At 39.6% G+C, this 27,647-nt stretch overlaps 1 protein-coding gene and 1 pseudogene across 5 annotated transcripts in view; one reads left to right on the forward strand and one right to left on the reverse strand.

The window, feature by feature from the left end:
• Txndc16 (thioredoxin domain containing 16) overlaps positions 1-27,647 on the reverse strand; it is a 98,008-nt gene that overhangs the window by 69,848 nt on the left and 513 nt on the right. For 3 of the 5 annotated variants that reach the window (XM_060390666.1, XM_060390669.1, XM_060390665.1), the window contains exons 3-8: positions 27,192-27,357; positions 21,271-21,509; positions 18,681-18,763; positions 14,371-14,444; positions 13,557-13,631; positions 1,235-1,356 (exon numbers count right to left, since the gene is read on the reverse strand). In XM_060390666.1, coding sequence (XP_060246649.1) covers positions 1,235-1,356; positions 13,557-13,631; positions 14,371-14,444; positions 18,681-18,763; positions 21,271-21,433 — 517 coding nt within the window. In that variant the 5' untranslated portion in view covers positions 21,434-21,509; positions 27,192-27,357. The remainder of the gene's footprint in view (positions 1-1,234; positions 1,357-13,556; positions 13,632-14,370; positions 14,445-18,680; positions 18,764-21,270; positions 21,510-27,191; positions 27,358-27,647) is intronic. The other 2 variants (XM_060390667.1, XM_060390668.1) reach the window with 1 other exon arrangement.
• Positions 19,021-20,323, forward strand: LOC132656543 (tubulin beta-6 chain-like; annotated as a pseudogene).

Below are 27,647 nucleotides of genomic sequence, written 5' to 3' on the forward strand. Positions count from 1 at the left end.
TAAATTAATGAAAACTACAAATATTAAAGTAGAAAAGGAAGACAAACAAAATCAATAGTATTTATCAAATGTTAAAGACTACAATAGGTACCATGAGGACTGTAAAGGAAATAAAACTGGCACTAATTAAGATATTATAATACTATAAAATAAAATACTCCAGAATGCATGTTATATATTCAGATTCATTTCATACTATACTAGGTTCAATCCTGTGCCCTCAAAAAAATAATAAGTCAGACATTGTAGCTCACGCCTTTAATCCCAGCACTCAGGAGGTAGAGGCAGGCAGTTCTTTGAGTTCAAGGCCAGCCTGGTCTACAAAGCAAGTCCAGGACAGCCAAGGCTACACAGAGAAACCCTGTCTCTAAAAACCAAATAATAATAACAACAACAATCATTTGAGTCTCACAAATGACACTGAAATAATACTAAGAAGTAAACACAACTCCTACATGGCTTGGTTCTGGAAACCTGACTGGTGCAATGAAGAAATAAAAGAAAGAACAAGCAGACAGACAGGCAGAAAGACACACTCACAGACACACTCACACAATCAGACAAGACAAAAAAACAGAGACACAGCAGACACACACAATCACAGATACAGACATACAGAGACAAGACAAAAACAGATACAGGAGAGAGACACAGACACACACACAGAGATGGGCTGTGTATGCTCTGGTAAAGAGCACCTACTAACAAAACAAGTTATGGAGATGGTGTGGTCAGCTAGTCTCAGTAGGCGTAGGGGAGCAATTTCAGGTTACAGTCTTCTGGGAGGAGGAAGCTACAAGTGCTGGCTTTTGCAAACATTGTTTAGTCTGGTAAAGACTCACACTTGGAGCAGAGGAAGGCTTTGCCATTTTCCTCCAAGCATCACCCGGAGGAAGGCTCCACCACTCCTATGGTATGAGACATCAGGGCCTTTTCCATGGCCTGTTGGTGTCACACAATACACACTCACTCAGGACTTCATCTGCTCTTTACACATGCACTCAAAGCTTCCTCAGCTCTCACAACTTTCACCAACTGGAGACTGGAAAACAAAGGTTAAGTAACTTGTCCAAGTCACACTCTGAACAACTGGTAAGCTGGGTCCTAGAGCACCATTCCACAGTGCTGCTCATCTGCAGGAAGCACAACAGTCGATCAGCTTCCTTCCACCTAAAGCTCTTCAATATAGTCATACACGCACAGGCAGAGCAAAGACCACGCAAGCCTGTGATACCTGGTGTTCCAATGGCTTCTACATACGAGAAAATCATATTCGCTTTTCCCTTCAGAGAATTTTCTATGCTGTGAAGGTCTTCCAGGGTGGTGACGTATTTTACTTCGTTAAAAAGCAGAGCACTAAAATAAACACAGAAAAAACTAGTGAAAATTTTGTCACAGACTTAGCTACGAATGTAAAAACTCTAAGGTACATAAGTTCTTTTTTTTTTTTTTAAGTGTAACTTCTTTAAACAAACTGTGAGTTATGAGAACACAATCCTTCTAACAGCACTCAAGTGAACTTTGTCTCTAGGTTATTGTCTTTCTTGAAAACACAACCAGGACACTTGTAAGAAATTCTCTACCACAATCACCTCCATAGATTTAAATTGCATTTGCTCACGCCCTAGTGTAACCTAACGCTTGTAGGTCTCTCAGGCTTGGATACAGGTGAGCCGTCCATGTATCACAGCCATGGGCTTCTTTCTAAGAGTCCCTAAGCCATTCATGACCTAGACGTTATGTGCCTTTCCACCTTCAGTGTGTGCCCTCTGCTCAGTCTGACACACTGCATGCACACCCCTCTGCTGGGAGCTATGCCTTCGCTCCATCTGATACACTTGATCTGTCCCAAAGAAGCTTTCCTGTTGTTCCTGTGTCCATAAGCCTGCAGCTTTTCCTGCCTACTCCATTATTTAATTCCTTCATGGCACATACTGTAATTTACTGTTTATTCCATTTCCTTGTTAATTCCTCACTCCCACTAAACATCTCTTGAAGGCAAGGACACTGTTATTTTATCAGTGTATCTGCAGTAAGTATAAAATATAGTACATAGTCCGTAATCAAACATTTATTGAAATAACAAAAGAAAACAGCAGGGCCTGCTTTGTTCTGAGAAATGTAAATTCAAATCACTGGAGAGCCAAGCATGACACATACATGTAACCCCAGTGGCGACAAGAGGATCATGAGTGTGAGGTCAGCATGGGCCACGGAGAGAGAGGGAGAGAGAGGGAGAGACAGAGAAAGAGAGCATGCCAGTAATGTCAAGTTTATTCATAAATACATTTACTGATTAAGGCACCAGAACAGAACAGCAAGCATGTTTCTTCTTTTGTCTTATGAAGACAAGGCCTCACTCTGTGGTTTAGGCTGGTCTAGACCTACTTTACTATGAAGCCCAAGTGGACCATGACTTTACAGCAATCCTTCTGCCTCTCTCTGCCTCCCAAATACTGACTGGAGCATAGGCCAACATGTCCATCTTACTAACAAACACTATTTCTTCATCCAAATAATCCTTGTATTTTGTTGTCTATTTCTATATAAGCTGTTCCCACAAGCAAGAGTTTTCATTTAATCTCTACACACATATTTTTATTAAACTAATTAAAGATGATTTTGGAAAGCTTTTCCAGACCCATATACTTAAATAAAAGTTAATTCAAATGCTTTTCAATAAGTAATTCAAATACAGTTTTCTCTCATAGAAAAACACAGTCTCCAACCTTTTGAAACTGACAACCTTTTATAAGAGTAATGATTACTGATGTCATTTGTTTACATATTATCCTATCAATAGCTGCCAAACTTTATTAGCATATTAGCAAAACTTTATTTTTAAAAATTCCAAAACAAAAAAAATTCAGAAAAACAGCAGTACTGATTTACATTTTTGCAAATCTCTTTAATATGAAACCAAATCTGCTTCTACATCCAATGTGTTGTGGTACTGTATGTCATATGGCCTCTGGGAACCTACCTGTTCATGAGAAAATGCTGCTGAAAAGGGCAAGTTATATCTTTTTTCATAAGAATATTTTGACTTGGTAATCACTCTGAAAGCGCTACTTCAGACTATGTTAGCTTAAATATTTCACTATTTACTAAAGATTTATGAAATATTTCAATTTAATCCACAGTCCCCAGGGTAGCCTCTTGTTTTGTTTTTGAGAAGTTTTCTGAGCAGCACTCACGGTGCTAGGTATTTCACATGCTTACATCTTCAGCAATACTACCGAAGGAAGTGGGGTGGCTCCAGACCATTTTGCCAGTTCCTGCTAGAACTGAGATTCAAATCCAGTCTCCTGACAGTAACAAATGGGCATTCTGATCTTACCACCCATTATTTGAGGGACTGGGGAAAAACGGGTCTTGCTAGTTACCCCAGGCTAGCCTCAAACCAGGGATCCTCCTACCTCATTCTCAAGTGCTTAATTACAAGCATTCACCACCACACCCAGCCATCACTGACCACTCTTACGAATGGCAAACCAAGTTGGAAAAGGATGATAGCCACTGATGGGTCGGAAGCAACCCAGACCTACAGCTTTAGGCTACCATCCCAGAATTATCCCTGAAATACTTCAAAACAAGATGAGTGTCATCCAGTGCGCTTACAAGGATGCTTTTCCAAACTCCCTGCTACAAGGCTTGGCTAAATGACCTGAAATCACTGGCTTGAGATTCTGGATCAGAAGCAAGTGATACAAAGAACCATGGACAGTACAGAATTCCTTTGAAAGATGGTGGCAGTAATGCTTCAAAGGCAGCCATTTAACTGTTGCTGAGCTCCCCCCCACCCAATGCAGGGAGTGAAAACTTGCATCCAGCATGCAGCGGCAGTGCAAAAGTCCTCCCCACATGATTCTAACTATAACTCTGGACTGCATAACGTTTTAGTCTAGGTCTCCTGCCCTTCTAGGGAAACTGAGATATCCTATATCCACTCTTAATCCTTTTGCTTATCAGTCAGACCCTGATTTCAGGGTTTGAACTAAGAACCCTATGTAATGCACTCACTCTGTCTTCTTTAATTTTCATGGCAAACACATGAGATAGGAATATCATTAACCCTGTTTTAAAGACCAGGCTATGGGGTTTAGAGAGGTTATATTGCCCTAATGTCCCAAAGCTTATTAAGTAGTCATTATCTATGAGATAATAATAACCAAAACTAATGACATTCATAATCTAATGATCTCTATGATTTTTCCCAGTGGCTTCCTGGCTTTATTATATTCCTTAATAGACTGACTTCCAGATCATGAGCATGTCTAGTGAGCTCAAAGATCCATCCAACACGCCTGCCTTTATTCCTTCACTTTGGTTCTAAAGGGAAAAACTGCTGACAGAAATGGGTTAAGGAGAAAGTCTCTCTTGGGATTTCTCACTTTGATGACAGAATGAGACACCCTAGGACAATCAGATGGGGGATTCTTTCTGCCCTAAAAGGTCTTCCACCCTTTGGTGATGCTTTTCCCCAGAATCTTCCTATCAGAATCAACCGTGGAGATAAGACAAGCAGATAAGACAAACAGCCTTCTTTTCCCTTTTATTACAGTGCAGCTCACTCATTCCTTTTTCAAAAATTATCCTTCTGTCAGAATTCAAATTCTTAAAAAAATTTTTTCATTAAAACAGTATATGCTAATTTATCATCCAAAACCTTCCAACAAGAGGAATGGGGAGTAGAAAATGATTATTTTTGTGTGTGTGATGGAATTTTCTTTGCTTTGTTTTATATTTTTGAGATATGATTTAATAGGTAGCCCAAGAGCTTGGCCTTTACTCCAGGCTAGCTCAAACTAATTCTTTCTTATTCAAGTCTCTGCATGCAGGGCGTACAGACAACACAGCATAACACCCCAATAAGTTACTATTATCTAAGCCACGATGCTCTAACTACCTAATTCACATTTAAAGTGATAGGTTGAAAACTAGAAGCCGCCTCTGAAACACAAATTGAAAGTACAGACACAAACCCCAATTATTCTATAGTACCTACATAATTTCCTAGCAACTTATTCCTTAGAAAACAATTATGGGCCCTTAATGGGAGATTTCTTCTCCTTCCATATTCAGCAATTAAAGCATGAGCTTTCCAAATTCATGTCCATCAATTCACTGTGAACTGAGCATCTAAGAGATTTCACACACCACATTATGTTCCCAGGTCACAGTTTGAAAAATCTAACATTAATACTAATTAACAGCTCTATGACAAGTTCACAACCAAGGCAAGCAACCTTTTATTCTAAATGTCCAATAAAAACTCCCTCATCAACTTGTATATTCTTAAGTAATGCTTTAATTACACTTTAAATATAATATCAAAAGCCCACATAATTGGTGCTCCAAAGTATCTAATTTATAAATAATTAATGTGAACATTATCTTAAATTTATATTCTCTGATTTTATCACTTTACTCTTTCCCGCCTGTATTTTTTTATATTTTGAAAAAAAAAGGAATTTATTAAAAATCTTGACAGTCAATTGACAAAGCAGCAGAGTTGAGGAAAAACTGTGGCTCATTGTTCTCAAGCAAAACATCTACATAACAAACAAAAACATGCTTTGAGGAAAAAAGTAGCAGCATAGCTTTCACATTTTTAAAGCAAATAAATATTCTCAAATGCAAGCTTTGGTTCATGATCAAATGTTCTGAAAACAACATGGACATCTTGACCAAAAATAACTGACAGGTTGGCTGAAATTAACATAATTTAGCATGCACACTGATCAATATTGCACACCCCCAAAGAGAAAGGTAAACACCAACCCAGCTATAAACTCTTCCGTCACTGGTGCAACAGCAGCACAAAGGTGGAATAACTAACCTCTATCTGACTGAACTTAAGGCCCACTCTAAAAGATGGAACCATGCCTGACACTGTTCAGGTGCTCAAGAACTAAGACTAGATAGTCCATGAACCTAGAGGAAAACCAAACACTATTCTGCTACAGGAACAGCAATAAAATGACTTCTACCAACGTTCTGCTATATACATAGATCAGTATCTTGCTCAGTCACCATCAAAGAAGCTTCCGTCTACAGTAGATAGGAACAAATACTAACCCTCAATTGGACATTGCTCAGAGACTGAGACCTTGGAACACCCAGTCCTTAATGGATGTCTCAATCAAAGCCCTCCCTTCAGAGCAGAGGGAACTTTTGGGGAAGACGTGGTGAAAAGATTCTAAGAGCCAGTAGGGACAGAGGACACCAAGGAAACAAGTCTTCTAAACATAACATGACTGACACACATAAGAACTCATAAATATAGTGGCAGGATGCACAGCATTTGCACAGATCCAAGTCAGATGGGGTCTAACTACTGAGAAGGGGAAGTGGATACAGCTACCAACCCTAACCAAGAAGCTATCTCCAACTGGCAACTACTTGCTAAAGAAAAATTAGTTTCTTCCAATACAGTCTTTCACTTAAGGGCAAGTCCCATGCCCAACAGTAGATAGCCAACTCAAAATAAACTCAAAGGTATTTGGGAAGATGTTTTGTCTCATGAAGCTTTGTCTGGACACTTTTTTTTTAACCTTACTGGTTGTCTTAGTCACTTTCTACTGCTGTAAAGAGACACCATGATCAAGGAAACTCTTTTGGAGGAAAGCATTTGGTTGGAGCATGCTTAGTTTAAAAGGCTTAGCCCACTGTCATCATGGTAGGGGCCTGGCAGCATGCAGACAAGTGCCAGTGGTTGTAGCTGAGAGCTACATCCTGATCCATAAAGTCAGGGGAGCAAGGAAGAGGGAGGGGGAGAAGAAAGGAGCAGGGAGGGGGGAGGGGAGAGGAAAGGGGGAGGGACAGAAAAGAAGAAAGGGAGAGAGAGAAACAGGGAGAGAGGTTGGGGAGAGAGGAAGAGAGGAAGAGAGGGAGAGAGAGGGAGAGGAAGAGAGAGAGGCTGACTCACTGGCTTGGTATAGAGTGGTGAGGTAACCAGCATTCACATACATAAACCTTTACAGGTTAATTTTAAATGGCATATAAAAACAAAAGAAGTACACGATTCCAAAAACAAAAATATGCTAAGGCCTATCAAATATATTACAAACTCAATAAAGTAAAGCTGCGGTCCCAGCACACAGACAGACCAATGAGACACAGTTCGGAAACAGAGCTCAACATAAAAGAGGTTTGTGTAAATCATGACACCTTAACAAAAATCTATTATTTCAGATCATACATTCTTCATATCATTTACCAGGTCAAATGCCAAACATTTTAATCTTAAGTATTTTATATTTAAGCATATATATTTATGTGCCTTTATAATATAATTTTAAATATACTTATAATTTTAAAACATATTTACTCTTAAATATAAATAGAAACAATAATAGAAGAACCTCATCCACACAAAAACACATTGATCTCTGACAAAGGAGCAAAGGGAATTCAATAAAGAAATAATGATCTTTTTAACAGAAGGAGCTGAAAACTGGGCATCCGCATGCAAAACTGTGAAATACACTGACTCTAGACCTTATACAATTTTTATATTGTAGCACTGCCTGTAATTCCAGTGTAGGATGACATAGCAGAGGCAAGAGGATTAGCAGTTCAAGGTTACCCTTGGCTACACAGTTACGTTTGAGGACAGCCTGGGCTACATAACACTCTGTCTCCAAAAGGAACCCAAAACTTGGTGACCCTGGATTGGTAACTCATTTTAAAATACAGTATCAAATGTACAACCCAGTAAAAATATTGTCAGTTTCAACTTCACTATTAAAAAAAAAAAAAAAAACCTGTGCTCTGAAAAAAAAAAAAAAAACTATTAAAAGAACAATGGAAAAGCCACAAACTGAAAATACCTAACAAAACATGTATGTATCTGATAAAATACCTCAATCTAAACATAAACCCAATTTAAAAGTGGGTAAAATATTTGGAGAACACATCAAGTAACAGATGGCCAGTCAGCTCTGAAAAGAGGTTCACAATGCGAGGCCACTACACACAACACCAAACGCTGGCAACGACACAGAGACTAGGAACCCTCTCGCTGCAAACAGCATGGCCACTAGGAACTGCAGCCCAGCTGGACAGTTTTTAACAAATTCAACATTATGATACACAATTCTTACTCTTATATACTTATAAGGACACAGATGAACATAGATCCACAACTAAAACCTAAACATCGATATTTACAGCAGCTTTATTCACAATTATCAAAACTTGGAAGGAACTAATATGCTTAGCAGATGAAGGGGTAAATAGCAGAACATCCACACTGCAAAACCCTATTCAATGATAAAAAGGAATGCACCATTAAACTATGCTATGAAGACATGTAATCGTTTACATATTGGTGAAGTAAGAGAAGCTAAAATGAAAAAGCAGCATGCTGTGCAATGTCATGCAATGGGAAGTTACAAGGACAACAAAAGTATCAGTTGTAAACCTAGTGCAATGGAAACTCCACGTAATCTACAAAAGTACCCTAGAGAAGACTACTATTAATGGTGGACACAGAGCCTGCACCAGCCATCTTTTGTAATCAGGGAGGGCCTCAAGTGGAGGGATTGGCACAAAACCTCCAACCTACAGTTTGTCCTGCCTGCGGAGTGTTCTGGGGCTGGACCCTAGCAATATCATCATCAGACAAAAGAGACTTCATCCAGTAACTGATGGGAGCAGATGCAGAGTCTGTTCCCACAGCAAACACTAGGTGGAGCTCAGGGAGTCCTAAAGAAGAGGTAGGGAGGAAGGATTGGAAGAACCAGAGTCAGGGAAACCATAAGAACATGGCCCACCATTTGCCTGCAAATTTCATTATTTCCTTGTTTTTAATAGTTGAATAGTATTCCATTGTGTAGATGTACCACAATTTCTATATCCATTCCTCAGTTGAGGGACATCTGGGTTGTTTCCAGATTCTGGCTATTACATGGTATAAGGAAGACAATTTTTCAGCTTAAAGCCCAAAGTCAAAAAAGAGATAAATTTGACCATACAAATTTCAAAAGAAATTCTGCTTCCTTTACATAAGAGAAATGGCCTAAAAAATCAAGTTTAAAATGCAGTAGAAAAGTGGTCAAAAAAATTAAGCAATAATTCAGTTCTATTATGATCACTGTGCAAATACAAAGTGTGTGACACAGCAAAAGGCTTCTTGCTGTGCACTGACTATTTTATACTGATGGTTTTAGTCCACAAAAATAGAATGACAAATTGAAAAAGCATATTCTTTTTCATAGCAATCTGCAAGGTACTGCCATGATATTTGGTTTAGTTGGCTGGTATTTAAATATAAGCATTGGAAAATGTTATACAATACTGTATTCCACAAGTCTTTACTATATTCAAAGCAAGAATGAACTGCCTCTCTGATTTCTGTACTTCCTGACTTTCTTTCCTCCATTGTTTTGTTTTGTTTTTTACCTTCAGTGCTTTTGTCCTAAATGTCCCCAAGATGACCCATGTCCACAATACTAGCTGTCCTCATCAGGGGCTGCAGTTTCTTGCAGCTACCTGAGACTGTTAAAGTGTCAGCATCTGTAAATGGCTTTTTGCCCTTATGCACTATAGATGGCAAACAGACTGACCTGGGCAATATAAAGTGGGCAGGAAGAAAAAGAAATTAAGAATTAAGCTAAGTTTGTAGCTTTGCGGATGCTGAATTAACTGTTGCTAAGCCCAGTTATTTTCATATCTAAGCATCAAAAAGAAAACCGCTTCTTTGCTCTGCTTTCCTAGAGCAAATGGCCAATGGCCACAGAGCAGTTTGTACGTGTACTGAAACTGGTTGGGTTTTATGTTGGTTTATCAGGATAATAAGCCAAATGCAAAGTCATAATGGAGACTCAAATTAGGGATGGATACTCAGTGGTTTAAAAACAAAAACAAACTTGCTTAAAGCAAGTTTTTCCCTGGGTTCAATCTCTACACATTAGTAATGGGGTGAGAGAATAAGAAAAAAAAATGTATTCGCCTTCTATGGCATAAAGAAACACACCAACTCCACAATGTTTGCAATTCTGTCTAACAATCAACAGCCAGGTGCACATGGCACAGACACAAGCAATCTTCTCCCAAAGGGCTCCCCAATGCCTTGTCCACAGTCCAGATAGGCAGGAGCAATGGGAAAGTGATAGAAGTAATTCAAAATAAACCAAAAAAAAAAAAAAACAAAAAACAAAAAACTGTACCAAGCACTGCTGATAACTTCTTAGCAAAAGCACCTAACTTAGCCAAGGTCTGAAATAAGGAGGCCTCAAAAATGCAGATGTCCAAATCAGTAACATTATATGGACTAAACAGGTTATATTTAGGAATATATGTGTACATATAAATATATGTATGTTTGTAATAACAATTAGTAATAAGGAGAGACCATGAATTTGAAGGAGATAATGGAAGAAGAAAAAGGGAAGGAAGAAATGTTTTAATTAAATTATAATCTCAAAAATGAACAACTGAAAAAAAAGCAGGAAAATGGGCACTGAACACAGCTGTACATACTGAGCACAGCTAGTCTAAAGCAAGCTTTTCAACTGTGGATATGGACTTGAGTACCTGAACATGAAGATCATGAAAACTTTACCAATAATAATGTTTCTAAAAGCCAACAAAAACTAATTCAAAACGAAACACACAACAAAGTCAGGTGCTTCTGGGAGTGCTCACTGCCTCACTGCAGCTGCAGTTCACATGCACTCTGCACTGAGAATGTCAGCACTCCAGGCCATGCCAATGCATGTTACCTGAGCCACCTAGTACACACTTGAGACTATGCTAAAACTGGCAGTGTTTCATTGAACTTAGGAAGTTCTATGTTCTCTAAGTCAGCAACAGGAATGCAGCACTACCACAACAGGAGAACAATCTCCTCAGCTAAGCACATCAGGTAAGCTGCTCCTCCACACCCACAGCCTCTCCTGATCTAGAGTCCAACTCTTTCAAACACCTGGCCATGAGGTTGTCTAGTGTAGACCCATTCTGAAATCTGGTGCCAAACCTGCATTAGTACTTTAAGGAAGGGCAACCTTAGTGCTCCCTGTTCCTTAAACAATTATGTTTCTTTTTTCCTCACCCCCATTTCTGGGTTCAAGATTGTTATCAGACATCTACTTCAAGAAGATAACAGCAGAACTGGTAACTTTCTGAAAACAGTAGCATGTCTTCTACTTTGGCCTTTTTTTTTTTTTTTTTTTTTTTTGTACTGCATGTGACCCCTTCTTCACAAGGCCATTTTTCAGGAGGCAGCTCAGGGCACTATTCAATATCCAGAACTGGAAACTACGGAGACAAAGTATATGGGGGCCTCTTTAGAGGTGAGACAGAGAAAGATGGGAGCTAATGGGCCAGGGTTCTTTCTAAAGTGAGAAAACTAAAATTGACTATGGTGATGGTTGTGTACATCAGTAAATATACTAAAAACTACTGAATTATAGACTTTAAGTAAGTTGAATAGTAAATTATATCTCAATAAACTAGTTCCCAAAATGAAAAAGGTCATCATTCACCCATTAACTAGCCTTAGGGCTTGTCCTGGCTACTTTTATGTCAACCGAACACAAGCTAGTGATATCTGAAAGGAGGAACCTCGATTGGGAAAATGCCTCCCTAAGACCTTACTGTAGGGAATTTTCTTAATGAGTGATCAATAGTGAGCAAACCATGGGGAGAAAGCCAGGAAGCAGCACTCTTCCATGGCCTCTGATTACCTCCTGCCTCCAGGTTCCAGCCCTATTTAAGTTCCTGTCCTGACTTCCTTCAGTGATCAACAGTAGCAGTATAAACCCTTTCTTCCTCAACTTCCTTTTTGGTCATTGTGTTTTGTCACAAATAATAGTAATTAATCCTAACTAAGACAGAGCTCATGGCTGTCATAAATATCCAGAAGTTTTCCTATTTCATATTTGAATAAATTACTAGGTCTGAACAATTAAAAGTATCCATTTGTAGAGTGATAATTACAACTTTGCACCTATAAGTTTCCAATTTTCTAAATCTTAACTTTCACTTAATTTTGCAGGTAGGAAAGAAGTGGGAAGCCAAGAGAAAATAATGTTGGCAAGTACCTTAAGGAGCAGCAGACCTGCACTGTGTAACTGGAAAACCCCCTGTAATTGTCGTATTTTCCAGCTTTGTGGCAAAAATAAAGAATTACACGTATCAGATTTTTACTGCAGAAACAGAACCCAGTAAGCCTGAATCCCAGGCCTGGAAGTTTCACGCCAGGGAACTAAAGAGTTGCTCTCAATAAACACTCCCATGACTCTTTCTGCACTGACCAAGCAGGCACACAACTGTAAACTCTGGAAAAATCAGGCTAGTGTTAGAAGGACACAAAGTACCTTAAAAATCCTAAGGAAAGCCAGGCATGGTGGTGCACGCCTGTAAGCCCAGCACACAGGGAGGCAGAGGCAGGCGGGATCACTGTGAGTTGGAGGTCAGCCTGGTCTACAAAGCAAGTTCAGGAAAGCCAAAGCTACACAGAGAAACCCTGTCTCAAACAAAACAAAACAAAACAAAGAAAAAAATTAAAAATTAATAAGGAAAACAGCAAACGTGAGCAGCTAACTGCAACCACCTACCACCCGGAGTGAGTGTCTCCTGAGATGACACTTACCCCAGAGTGGTGGTGTTCACAGGGAAGATTACATCATCAAAGTAGATCTGTTATGAATGAGATTAACAGCCTTGTAACAGACCCCTAGACCTTAGTAGGCCCTGAAACCCTAGCACAACTGACTTCATGATGGAAGTAACATTCAGGCTATAATACTCAGCATGTAGACAGCACCAACCACTGAAACAAAAACAAAGACCTAATCAATCACAATTCCTATCTCTGAGAAAGTCTCTAAATGTACTAACCTCGCTTTCTGGCTTCTGGAGTTCTGCTAACTGTCCTTGTTAACTGAAGTATGTCAACCCAGAACATGATTTTTGTGTTTAAAAGCTCACCCTGAGAAAGGCTTGGTGCTATACTAGGATCGCAACACCCAACGCAGTCGCTGGCCAGCTAAGACACACTTTCCATTGGCTTAAAGCCATGTCCAAGCAGTCTTCTCTGGTGGACACCCCACAACAGCCTTAAAAAGAAAGCGCAGATATCCAGGTTCCTTCTGCTATGAGGGGACATAAGGAGAGTAGTCTTCCATGAAGAGCAGAACCTCATCTGACACCAAATCCACAGTAATCCAACACTGGACTTCCAGCCTCCAAACAGTGAAAAATAAAACTCTGCTTTCTATGCCGCCTCATCTGTGGATTTCACTACAGGAACCCAGACAGGCTAAGGCATCTACCTAGTAAACAGTCAATGCACTCACAAACCAAGAGCAACTGTATAATCATCGATCCCGTCCAGTTAGAACTAGTTTCATGCAGAGCACATATTCCTGTATTCCTCGCCACTGAAGAAAATGTAGGTCCTTAATGGGATGATAAACCAGTGATGTGTATAAAACTTTTGCCTATTAAGATCTAAACTATCTAAATATCTAAACTATCTCCAAGGACTGTGCTTCTCAAAAGTGAAATCATCGATAAACAAGCAAATGAGCACACCCTGTACTTACAAGAGAACGTGTGCAACGATGGCGTTGACATCAAACAAGGTGTCAGTGGGGAATTCTCTGAGCAGTATGTTGCCTCTGGAAAAAGTTTTAAGAACACGTTATACAAGTATTCCTTATGCCACGAGTTGCTTGACCATCGAACACATTAAATTCTTTGTTGTTAGAGCCTGTTATTAGTATCTGTGTACCCAAACACCTAGCAGAGTGCTGGTTACATATACCCAAATATATACTGTGTATGAACTCAAGTAAGTATGCTTATTTTGAAAAACTAAGGGCCTATACTTGACAAAAAGTACTGGGAAGCAAATCCAACAGAGACTCAATAACATTCCCATCACATACAAATTTCCAAATTGTCTTGGGAAAGAAACAGATGAGAGAAAAGTTTCCTGAGCAAACAGGCTCTCTCTTTACTTCCCAGGCCATATCTCCAGGATTTGAAAGTACATGCAACTCCTCAAAAAAGACTCAAAGGTAAAGGAACCAGTATAGAGACACAAGCAGACCCCTCAAGAGGAAAAAGATTCCCAAGACGGAGCTGGCAGGGCCACTCAGAACCCTGTCTGCTCTGCACTTCTTACCAGGCGTTCTGAGTAGCAGCTGGGGGTCTCAGGGAGTACCCAACTCCCCTGCTTTTGTAAAGATGAAAACTAAATCTCAAAATGGCAAATGCATTCCTTGGAAGATCTACTAAACTTTCCAAGACCCCAGTAAAGAGCACATTATTCTGGCTCAGTGATATGTTACATACTCTTACATAGTATAAAACTCTCGCTTTGTAGTAGTTTATCACACTCCAAAGAGAATTTACCTGAATAAATATGCTTTCATCAAACCCTCTTCTTTCCCACAGTACCTTGACGCTTCTTCTTTGACACAATTAACCTTCAAAAGATTATATTTACAGTTTAAAGGTATGCATCACAAGGTCAAATAAGGAGAATCAAACATTACAGCCTGTCTCCAGGTTAAATATCTCATTTTTTTTCTGACTTACACTTTCACTACTCACTCATGCGCTTGAGGAAACCGCAAAGGCAACAGTTCTCTACAACTCAAAGTGATATTTAATGTTCCACAAGTTTATATTTAACTGAATTTTGCAAAACAATCAGGAAGTAAGGAAGTAAAACAGTAAGGAAATGCTTAAGGCAAGATGAAACCATGAAAGAAAACCAAAGAGCAGAGGCTGAGGGTGGAGCTCGGAGGTGAAATACTTAGCAGAAAGAGTGAACTTAAGGTGGGTCCATGAAAGCCTGAGCACAGTGTGGCGGCTCTGCTGCTTTCCTAACTCAAGCACATCAACCCTTTACTTTTATTAACCTACTCTTGCTTTGAAAAAAATGAAGTGTCCCATTAGAAAGCTTTTTTAGCCCCACAGCAGGTCAGAGTGGCCACAGGGTACACATGGCATTAGCAGAGGTCACTGGGTGGTAGTCACTGACATTTCTCAAAGTGAGACTTAGGCTTATCTCTCAGTAAGAATACTAGGGAAACAGTGACAGTCACCAGCATGGGCACCATTACACTGTTTGCTAAAGTGGTGCAACAGAAAGAATAAGCAAGTGTTCCATGTTAACGCAGCCACACCAGGCCCAGACTGCTCACAACCCAAACTTATGAGGGCTAATGCCTGAGACTAGTCAAGAAAATAAGAGGGAAGGTGACGGGGTCCAAAATCAGGCCAAAGACTTAGACCTGGAAGAGAGCCATGAAGACTTAGAAGCTGATCACAAATTCAGGGGGAAAAAAAAAAAAAAAAACTATGAAGGGTGTGTACACATATCAGCACACAGAAGAAAGCCATGAGGAGAATAGACATGTTTCCAGCTAGGGAAATAAATGGCCACCAATGTAACTAACCGAAACAAAAGCTGGAGACACAAAAGCTGGAGACACAATTATTCTCTTCTGAATTTGCTTTGATGGAATGGGGTTTTTGTTGTTGTTAGTTTAATTTATTCATACAGAATTTGAGGAAACAATGAAATCTGTGGAACAAATGTTTAAAAAAATTATAAAAGGGAAACAGACAGGAAAGATATAAGGAACAGAAAATTAGAATTAAGTCAGCTATAACCAAAATAACTTTAGTTCAGATAGGTTTTTAATTTTAAAGTCCAAACTATAGGACTGACTGATGTTATGACAAGAGATCTATGCTTTCTTTAATTCTAGTCTGAAGACCTACCATTATGTTAAGCACTCAGGATACAGTTAAGTCCCAAATAAGAAGCTTTATTTTGGACTTAATTTTAAAAGTACAAACATTAAGTAATTAATATATAAAGCTAAGTATAATGCATAAAAACAGTAAAGGGACAGAAGAGCATTTGAAATAGTTAATCAAGGAAGCCTTCTCTGAGAAGGTGACCCTGGCACTAAGAACTGAAGGGAGACATAAATATAAAAATGTGTAGATGGGGTAAAAACATCTGCAGCAGGCTCAAGGAACAGAAAAATGAACTGTATGGCTGAGGAACGTCAACAAGGTAGAAGACAGAGAGTGAGTCACGGAGAAGGCAGTCTCTGTGACACTCGGGCTTTGATTTCCTGTGACTGCAATAGAAAGCTTATCATTGGACACATCTGCTCACACACAGAGGAGTCGGTAGTAGGATGAGTGAAGGGAACAGGCCGTTCTAGGTCAGCACTGTGATCCCTCAATGACATGACAGTCAGCATAGTAAGACTGGTACAAGAGTAGTTGAGCTTGAAATTTTTTAAAAATAGAGGCTAGCGGACCATGGACTAAATTATGAGAGAAAGAAAAGTCAAATATGACTAAAGGGCTTTTGGTTTTGTTTTGCTTTGTTTTAAGACCAACTCTGACAGTCAAAAGAAAACTTTATTTTTGGTTATCATTTGTATAATATATTTTTTCCTTCATTTACCTTAAAATTGCATGAAGCCTTTATCTTAGACATTTTTAAATAGCATAAAGCTGGATATGGTTACCTTCTCCAGGCTGAGAATATTTATCTTTTTTAAATTTTTTTCTTTTTTATTACAGTTTATTCACTTTGTATTCTGGCTGTAGCCCCTCCTTCATCCCCTCCCAGTTCCACCCTCCCTCTACTTCCCCCCTATGTCCCTCCCTTAGTCCACTAATAGGGGAGGTCCTCCTCCTATCTGACCCTAGCCTATCAGGTCTCATCAGGACTGTCTGGATCCTCTTTTTCTGTGGCTTAGTTAGGCCACGTTGCCAGAGGTAGGTGATCAAAGAGCTGGCCATGAGAATATTTATCTTAACTGGAATACTTAGTCCACTTATATTTTAGCTCCACCCATCATGGAGAAGCTATTGGCAACTAGTAGTGGCCAAGGTAGAAGCAGTCCTTTTCTTTAATGGTGTAACCACTAGTAAGATGCTTCACTAACCCACCCCCGGTTCATCATCATTCAAGCAACCCTAATTAAACTCAGAGTACACACTCACAAAAAGACCATCTATATTATGGTGTTTCCTTCATCTACCTGTCTCTGTCAATCTTAATTTTTTAGGACATTCTTAAACGCTGTTCTTCCCCATCAACACTCAGAAACAAGCCTATGTTTGTCTAACATGGGACTGAATTTATACATCCCTTAGTATAATTATATTCTTATACTCACTAAGATGATGTGTAAATGTGATGTATGCCCATATTTACAATGTATCCTTTCCAAAGGAAAGGGTTAGGTCTTTGTCATTTAAAGAACACTTAACATAGTAAGCTCATTTAACTCTCGTAAATATTTACTATTTCTTACATGGCAAGGACTGATCTAAATGTTCAGCATGGGCCTGTGATTACAACCTTCTCTCAGTTTTACTCAGTGTTCTCAACCATGAAATCAAAATGTCAGTAACAATGACAGCCTAAGCAGAGACCCTAATATTCTCTTGCAGTTGCTAGATATACACAATTCTAGGTTCTTCTCTACCTTTTACTAGATAAATGGCATGGTCATGCTTTTCAGTGTCATACATAATTACTATTTCATAATAATATATGAATATGTATGCTATGACTAGTATAGAATATGACTAGTATATGACTATGTCCACAAGTGTCTGCATGCATGTATGTGCACATGTGTGCCTGGTGACGGCAGAGACCAGAAGAGGCGTCAGACCCCCTGCAGCAGCTGGGCTGCCATGTAGCTGTTGGGAACTAAACTCGGCCTCTGCAAAAGCAATGGAGCCCCTGACCACTGAGCATCCCTAACCCAAAATTTCCCAAGTTAAGCCTAAATTTCATCCAGAGTTCATGAGAGGTGAGTGCTCATGTAACACTCTTGAATAAACTCAGTTGTTCAAAGTAAACCAAGCCTCATTACATACAAAACTGACACACTTAAAACATGGAGTTTGTAGTCTGATTGGGTTTTTGTAAGGTACATATAGTGTGTCCTAACTTCCTGCCTAGGAAGTGTGGCCGCAGATGAGAGAGAGACAACAGTCATCTCTGGGAGAAAGGTAGTAGCTGAGCTGAGAATGAATGAATATATACAAAAAGCCAGCGGACACCAATCTAAAAGAACTACCAACACTGGGGGACTTCTCATGTTAAATTAAATGGAAGTCTTAGATGTTACTTAATCCAATACATATGTCTACAGAACTCCATGGCAACTTTGAACATTTTAGAAAAAAAAAAAAAATGTATCTTCAAATTGCCTTGCTTTAATTTATCCTAAAAATGTCCCAAACTATAGCATTGTAAAAAAACAGAGTAGCCCAGAAAAAAATTTAAATTACCTTCATTTTGTTCCTTCACTTATATGAATAGAAACTTAATAAACAGCTGAATTATAACTGTTGTGAAATATTTGTAGGACAAAAAAGAACAAAACCCCACCCACAGGCTGAAAATACTGGGGAAGAGTAAGTTGCAAAATGCAGTTAAATTCTCACAGCTGAGGGATTTAACCAGCTTCCTCTCTCTCCACGCATTATTATACACTCATCTGAAGCTATTTTTCTGTGCTTTTACTTAAACTTAGGTAAGAAAGCAAAAAAATAAAAACACTTTTTTTTTCTCAGTTTGGATAAAGTTATGAAGCTAATGTGTTTTCAGATATGCAGTGTTGTAAATATTTGTCACTAATATTTTATTAACATATGTATCTGTCTACCTTTGCGACTGAAATCCCATAGTCCTGGAGTGGTCTAATGGCTTCCTTCAGTTCTTCAAGAAACACAGAGTTACTTGGAGAACCTAAAACAAAAAACGTTGAATGAATATTTGTAAATTTTCTCTTTTAAAAGATGAATATTTAAAATTAAAATAAAATCTGAACACATAAAACTTTTAATTATTTGTATAACCAGCTTTTCAAAACAAATAAACATACTCAGGCACATATTTTTCCTGTTTATTTATTCTTCTTTCTATTACTACAGTATAGTTTAATTTTGTAAGTTACTTTAAAAACTTACTTAAAGCATATCTTAAAAAAATAGTAAGTCTGTGTCATGCCACTGTCAGAAGAGCCAGGGCCCCAGCGCAGATGCCCTGCCAAGAGGGAGAATTTGCACAGCCAAGCAGGCCAGTGCAGAAACCAGATGGGTCCCAAGTTTTGGGAAGTGATCACTGATGAGCTGGAGGCATGTAGGCAACTTAGCACTGCAGCTGGAGAAGATCAGTGTGTACTACATGAGACCTTCTCTCAGAAGTATGTGCCCAGGCTGCTCTAATGGACTTGGAGCTGGGCACCATGGACAATGTGAGGTCTAGGCCTTTGGCGCAGCTCTTCCAGCCTGACTTTATCTTCACTGGGAACAACTGGGCCAACGGCTACTACAAAGGAGTGGACTGAGACTGCCTGCAGGCTTCCAGCTCATGGACTCCCTAGGCAGTAGCACAGGCTCTGGCAAGGGCATACTGCTCATCAGCAAGATCTGAGAGGAATGCCCAGACAACCTGATCACCTTCAGATTCATGTGGTCAGCCAAGGTCTTGAACATCGTGACAGAGTCCTACAACGCCACACTGTCAGTGCACTAGCTAGTGGGGATCACTGATGAGACCTCTTGATTCAACAGTGACAATGAGGCCCTCTATCACATCTGCTTTGGCAGGCCCAAGCTAACCGCCCCCTACAGGAACCTATAGGAACCTCACACACGTTGGTATCTGTCACCATGGGCCATGTCACCACATCACTGCATGCACATATACCTGTCCCCACCCTGGTTAACGAAACACCAATCTGTGCAAACTGGGGAACAGAACATGAGGGCCACCTGTGACCAGGCCACAGCTGCTACCTGACTGTTGCCATCATTTCTGGAGCCCCATCTATTAAGGAGGTAGACGAGCCAATGTTGGCCATCCGGAGCAAGAACAGCAGCTACTTTTTAGAGTGGATACCCAACAACACTGAGGTGGCCATGTATGACATCCTGCCACAGGGCCTAAAGATGGCCTCCACCTTCATTGGCAACAGTGTTGCCACTCAGGAGCTACCCAACTCTGTCTCTAAGCACTTCTCTGTCACAAGGGCAAGGGCATGGGCGAGATGAGTTGACTGAGACCAAGAGTAACATGAACAACCTGGTGTCTGAGTACCAGAATGCCATGATCAGTGAAGGGGATGCAGCTTTTGAAGATGAGGATGAAAAAGAGAACAATATATATAGAGGCCTTAAGATGCTACAGTACATACTTGCTCTTTTCTTAGCCCTGATCACATGGGAATGGTGCCCTGATCTAAGCCTGTCAAATGCCCCTCTCAACTCAAACACACTGTGCTATTTCCCAGGTTATCTGAAATAGAGCTCTTTCCTTTTGCAGGGAACTGGTTAGTCCCACCAGACCAGAGAGATTTTGTACAGGAAGACTGAAAGCAAAGAAGGGAGCCACACAGAGCTAAAGAAAGCAACCACTTTCTGTTAAGCACCCAGCCATCAGAGTTAGCAGTGGAGTTGGAATGAGGATTTGTCTTTCATTCTTCCTGATAAAAACTAAAGCCACTACAATGTTACCTTAATAGAATACACAATATGGAACTTTGTGACAATCCAGTCATAATAAAATGCAAAACCTTTTTTTTTTCTTTAAGTTTAAATCTAATGTGGTACTATTCCTCCAAGTTTAATACCATATACACAGCATACTTATAAACACATACAAAACTTTCAAACTGACTTTAGAATACCAAATCACAACTACAATTAAAGAATGACTAGAGAGGTGAACTCATCTTGATAATTCCAATACAACTGTACTGTTACTGGCATGAGGACTTAAATGAAACCATCACAGCTATGCTCAACAGCCATGTTAATTAACTCAGTATAATTAATAACAAAGCCAAAGCAGAATGTAGAATATTAAGTTAAATCATTGCTAAAACTACATATCCAGTTTTTATAAAACTGCTAAAATAGCTACACAGTAAATAAAAGAATAAGAAAACATATTCCATAAAGGACTACATAAAATTCAAATGGCATGTCAGTAACCCTGAAGTAATGTTAACTATAAAGCAAGCATGTGTGTAAACCCATTTAATCCTCATACTAAATTTAGAATGCAATCACGATTACATCATAGCAGCTGAGGAAAGAAACAGTGGAAAGCATGGGTGCTCTGGATCTGCCCAAGCAGGCAGAACAGAGAAACAGCATTATAGCACATACTATTACAACCAACACAAAGTTCCCACAAGTATGCTGACCTCAGTGAAAAGAGTCACGTACAAATTTTTAAGAGATACTTACCAACTTGACAAAAATAGGCTAATGAGGCTTTTCCTGGCTGCAGTGTGCTGAAAAATTGCTGAGGACTCAATTCTGGGAGAGAATCTTCAGTTGACTTGTAAAAACTGCACATAAAAACCAATGCAACCCCAGCTCTAAACACACTGAAGCCAGAAGACATCATAAGCTGTAGCTGGATGTGTGTGCCAGGAGACACGTCTGTTTTCCTCACTGCTGTGCTGTACTGGCTGAAGCGATACCTGGAACAGAGTAGTAGATCAACAAATTCTGTTAGATGAATTTGTTAAATGAAGGAAGATAAAGATACCAGATGAATGGTTAAATCCCTACATTCCTTGATTCTGCCAGAACTTTGTTTCCTTCTAGTAAGAAAGAAATTCTGAGGGGGAATGACATATAAGAACGCTGAATTGATAATACTTTTGTTTCATTTCATACTTTCACAGTGCTGGGCATTGTTGGTTTAAGGAAGTACTGTATCACTAAGGTGACTACATTTCTCACAGTGCTGGGCAGTGTTGGTTTAAGGAAGTACTGTATCACTAAGGTGACTACATTTCTCACAGTGCTGGGCAGTGTTGGTTTAAGGAAGTACTGTATCACTAGGATGACTACATTTCTCACAGTGCTGGGCAGTGTTGGTTTAAGGAAGTACTGTATCACTAGGATGACTACATTTCTCACAGTGCTGGGCAGTGTTGGTTTAAGGAAGTACTGTATCACTAAGGTGACTACATTTCTCACAGTGCTGGGCAGTGTTGGTTTAAGGAAGTACTGTATCACTAGGATGACTACATTTCTCACAGTGCTGGGCAGTGTTGGTTTAAGGAAGTACTGTATCACTAGGATGACTACATTTCTCACAGTGCTGGGCAGTGTTGATTTAAGGAAGTACTGTATCACTAAGGTGACTACATTTCTCACAGTGCTGGGCATTGTTGGTTTAAGGAAGTACTGTATCACTAAGGTGACTACATTTCTCACAGTGCTGGGCAGTGTTGGTTTAAGGAAGTACTGTATCACTAAGGTGACTACATTTCTCACAGTGCTGGGCAGTGTTGGTTTAAGGAAGTACTGTATCACTAGGATGACTACATTTCTCAGGCCTTGGAGAGGGCTGCGTGTGCATGTGTACTTTATTGTTGTTCATTCTGTGTTTTGTGTTTTGAGACAGGTTCTAGTTTGAACTCACTTGTTGCCTTTTGAGGGCTTGGATTAGTCACTTAATACCATACTCGGTTTAATTTTTTGTTTTAGTTTTGGTTTGGGTTTTTCAAGACAGGATTTCTGTATGTGTAGCCATGGCTGTCCTGAAATCTTGCTTTACAGACCAGACTAGCCTTAAACTCACAAAGATCCACCTGCCTCTACCTCCTGAGTGCTGGAATTAAAGGCATGCACCACCATACCTACCTCTAAGTTTAATTTTTGATAACTGCAAGAGATATCAAAGATCTACAAAATGTTTAAGCTTCACAGATATTTACTAAAATGTTAAACTGACATTTTTCAACATTCTAAAATTGACTTAAAATATTATCTAATTTTTTATTCATTTTTATTTTATTTATTGTGTTCTATAATTAACTCAAAGCCTTGTACAAGCTAGGCAAGCACTCTACCACAGACCTTCAACCCCAGCTTTCTTATTTTTTTAAGCCAAGGTATCACTCAGCTGTTGAAGCTCGCCTTGAACTTATGATTTTCATGACCCAGCCTCCTGAGCAGCCGGAGGTACAAGCCTATACCACCAAGCCTGGCTCAACCCATTCTTAAAATTGGACATTTTGTTTTACACATTTACAGCTAGTGTACAACAAATACTCCAGCAACTGCTGAACACCATTTGGCTAGAAACAAGACATGCAAAGTCTGCTATGGGTTTACTACCTATTAAATCTCTGCAAGAGATTTATCTAGTCATATCATACAAGAGCATTCTTTCTGAACACATGCCTACTTTAATGCTTAGGACATACTATTTACAGTGCTTATACACTAAACTCTTTCTCAACTGACTGGTCTAGTCCTACTTTCTGAAGCCAGTTTGGTCTAGGCATCCATCCTCCTGTCACCTTCTTCCTTAGTGTTCTTATCACTTTCTTTCTTGGCCTACTGTCAGTTTTGTCTGCTAGTTTGCAATTTTCAGCTTTTGTAAACGACTCTGGGAGTTTTTCTCCTGCTGACCTGTACTGTAAAAGTTTTAAAGAAGATATCTTAGGCAAGCACTTTACCAGAGGTACATTCCCAGCCCCTAGGTAAATTAAGTTAACATAAAAATACCATATTTACAGAAAGCAAAAGTACACTCAGATATAGATGAGAATTTTTAATCTTTTAATCTGCAATAGGACCTCTATATTTCCAATACAAGATCACTACTTTAAAATAGGTAATGAAAACAGCAAAGAATATTTCTATATAATCCTAAAAGTATGGGCAAAAATTTTCAGCAAAGAGTAAGATAACAACTTCATAAAGATCATAAAGCACTGGCTATATGCTCCTGTCATCCAAGGATATCAACAAGATATTTCTCCCTGAAGCAGGTGTTCTTAAAAAGAGAGAAAAAGAGAGAGAGAGAGAAAGAGAGAGAGAACACGAAACTAATGATTCATGGATTACTTAATTCTTCTGAAATTCATTAGACTAGGTTACTATCACTGAACAAATACATCCTCAGTTTTTAATTCTGAGTTATGTTAAAAATCTCAAAATAAAATAAAAAGTGAGAGCTGTACAAGCCACATAAAAATGTATCTTAATGGTACCTCAGTAAGAGGTATCCTTGAAATTAAAATTGATTATACGTTCTCACCATTGTAAGCAACCTATTTCAGGGCTGATTTATATTGAGGAAAATGTTTTAAAATAGGTCACTCACTATTTTCTTTGTAGTATGGAAGAAACTGCATTATTTCTGTGGCTAAGGGAGTAACCATACAGCATTCATTACTATACGAAATAACAATAACCCAATTAAACTGCAAAGTATTAGGTTAAATCACAACTGAAAGACCAAGCATCAATTATTTCCTTGTCTTGACGCTACAATTCAATTACTTTAGCCTAAACTGGACATTAGAGTTGACACACTGTTCCTCTCCCCATAGTGTGCCTTGCAGCTCCAAAGGTTTGACTATATATCCAAAGCAAACTTTAGATAACTTCTATGTAACCAGACAAGTGAGAACACATGTGTGAAGATGCTGTGCAATTACCAGCTAGAAACCAAAGACAGGAACACATCAATCATCTCTTAATCATTTTGATAATATTTGACTATTTAAAAATTACAGCAGGGGCTGTCTCTGACATGGACTCTGTTGCCTGCTTTTTGATCACTGCCCCTAGAAGGGTTGCCTCCAGGAGAAAAAAATGCACTCAGTCCTGATGAGCTGGGGTGGGTGGGTGGGGTTCCCTCTATCTGATGAATAAGGGCAGGGAGAGGGGGGAGAAAAAAGGGAGGGAGAGTGGTAGGAGAAACGGGAGGGGGCTATGATTAGGATGTAAAATTAATAAATAAATAAATGTTTAAAAAATAACTTAGATCACAGAGTATGTGGATTCTGCTGGAACTAACACTATAATAACCAAAGTTGAATAGATAAGAAGACACAAAGTAAGGAAGTGCAAAGGGTGAAAGGGGGGATAGAAGGCTTAATAAATTTCACAACACCAAAAGCCAAAGTTATTGAAAATAGTTAAGTTGATACCAAAACAATGATTATCCATTGAGAGCAATTATCTCTAAAGAAAATAACTTCTGAAACCCATAAAACCATTTCTTTTTTTCTTTTCTTGGCTTTTTCAGACATGGTCTTACTACATAACCTACCTTGGCCTCATGGTGACCATCTTGCCTCAGCTTCCAGAATGCTGGGATTACAGGCATGAGCTGCAATCATACCTGGCTAGCATCACCTCTTTAAATAAAGCATCTCATTTTTATTTTAAAAGTTACTATGCTCCCCTTACTAGGGAACCCACATAGAGACTGAGATGCCTATTGGCTAGTAAGGGGAACAGTGGCTGGTTCTCTGATCACCTATCCCTGGGGGATGAAGCCCTGAAAGGCCACAGAGGAAGACAATGCAGCCAGTCCTGATAAGAACTAATAGCCTAGGGTCAGATGGAAGGGGAGAAGGTCTTCCCCTATCAGTAGACTAGGAGAGGGGCACAGGGGAAGAAGAGAGAGGGAGGGTGGGACTGGGAGGAGATGAGGGAGGGGCTACAGCTGGGATACAAAGTGAATAAACTGTAATAAATAATAAATTTTTAAAATTACTACGCTTTTTTCTTCAGATCTTACAGTCGTTTACCTTTTATTTTCATGTAAATAAATCTTTCATAGCTTCTATTTTTCTAATCTAACCCATCCATCTACAAAAAAATGGACAAAGCCATGCATAGAAAATAAAAAGCACTCGTTCACAGGCTTGCCCTCTTTGTACAAAGGTCTTTAACTACAGGACAGAGAATGTGAGTGGGAAAGACTATCAGCAAGCCCAGAGCAAAAACAAAAATACAGAAAATAGCGACTTTTCCCTCCAGGAATTAGAAAAGGTACTAAAAAGAAGGGCTTGATGCTTCAAAAATCTACACACAATTGATGAGAACCATCGGAAAAAAGTGACCTGGCTCTCTGGGTGTGGCAGATCTCTGGTCCAGTCCTCTTCACAAGTATAAGGCTTCATTGAGCTTCCTCATTCCACCTCTGCTGAAGTTGTTTGATACCTCAGGACTTCACTGGGTGTGGGGGGGGGGGGGTGTCAAGCCACAATTTCAACAACCAGTATGTGGCAAGCAGGCTTTATTTCCAGAGATGCTCAAAATGGTAGCTACTGTGTCAGCATGAACACAGCACAGAGAACCCCCTAGCTAATGTGTAATGAGCTCAAGGAAGAAATCTTGTAAAATGTTAAGTGATCAAGATTGGAGGGGCTACTTCTGAAGCATAAACTAGTATGTCCACTTGTACACAGCTAGAAAGGAGAAGCCTTAACAAAAACTCTACAACACTGGCTTGGCAGCCAAATAGAGCTCAAAACTGGTCTGGGCATCACAAGAAAAGGTTTATCAGACACTGACAATCAATAAATGAGGCACATAAAGTTGATAAAACTGTTGCTACAGCAATTTGGAGATGATACTTATGAATCTACAACAGGAGTGCACCAAAATTCTTACAGCTAATGAGCTTATTTCAAGCACTAAGAGAAGATTCGTACTGAATAAAAGCTGCTGTTGGATATATTTATGCTCAAAGTACAACATGGACCAAATCACTCAGCCTCAAAAAAAAAAAATAGGCATATGCTCCAAAGGCACTTAGCCCAAAGGCAGTTTGAGATGTGGCCAAAATAATGATAAAACTGGCAGGACCTCTCATAGGACAAAGCCAAAGGCCTTGGAGAACTACACTCTAGAGCACGCAGAATGAGAACTGCGTGCTGCTGATCTGTAATGAGTTAAGCGCTGGGTACTCCTGTTCTCTGAAGAACCTGCATCAGTAGAAGGACCCTGGAGCATGTCTGGGCTAGGCTGAGTAGAACATCATGAAAAACGGAAACAAGAAACAAAATAAGCTTGCACTACCTCTTGCAGACCCTTTCAATCGCTGCTTACTATCCACCTGTGTATCTGGCTCACCAACTGGAATGTTCGGACTGTATATGCCTCCAACAACCATGTAGCTAATGAGAGAAAGACACTAGCTAGATGCTGGAGATTCCCTGCATCGTTACAGTGTACCTGATGAGCCTTCCCTTGTAACATCCCCACCTACAGCTTTCTTCTCATTTTATCATCACTGTGCTGTACATGCGTGATTACCTATGTGTGGGTGGTAACACTGTCTGGTACTTCGTAAACAAACTACTGGCCCAGAATGTGGAGTACAAAACAGATCTTCAACTTACCCTGTGAAACTTGCACTTGGTGGGTGAAGGATGGGGATACAGCAGTCTTCTTAGACAGAGCACAGGGAAGGGGTGTTAGGAAAGGCTGGACACTGAATGCAAGAATGGTGAGACGTTCACTCTGAGAACACAGGATTTCCTCTTAATTTCCCATTACTTTGATTAGCTAGCAAGTGCCAAAAAAAAAAGTAACAAATTTCATTTAGTGGTCCAATACACAGTCGTTTCTCACTTATTGAAATCAGTAATACAGCTTTTATTTTGTACCTATTGGTTTCAGATGAGGATAGCATCACCTGCTCCTAAACGCAGCCTATCACAATAATCCTTCCTTTCTGTACAATCACCAAGTTGCTCCGCCCCTCTCCCCCCCGCGCTCCAACCTTTATACCCAGGACACCTTTCTAAACTGCAAGTTTCAAAGAATCCCCTTCCCCTCGCAGAAGACCTTAATAT

Source organism: Meriones unguiculatus, chromosome 9 (genome assembly GCF_030254825.1).
Source record: "Meriones unguiculatus strain TT.TT164.6M chromosome 9, Bangor_MerUng_6.1, whole genome shotgun sequence".
In the NCBI taxonomy this organism is placed as follows: domain Eukaryota; kingdom Metazoa; phylum Chordata; class Mammalia; order Rodentia; family Muridae; genus Meriones; species Meriones unguiculatus.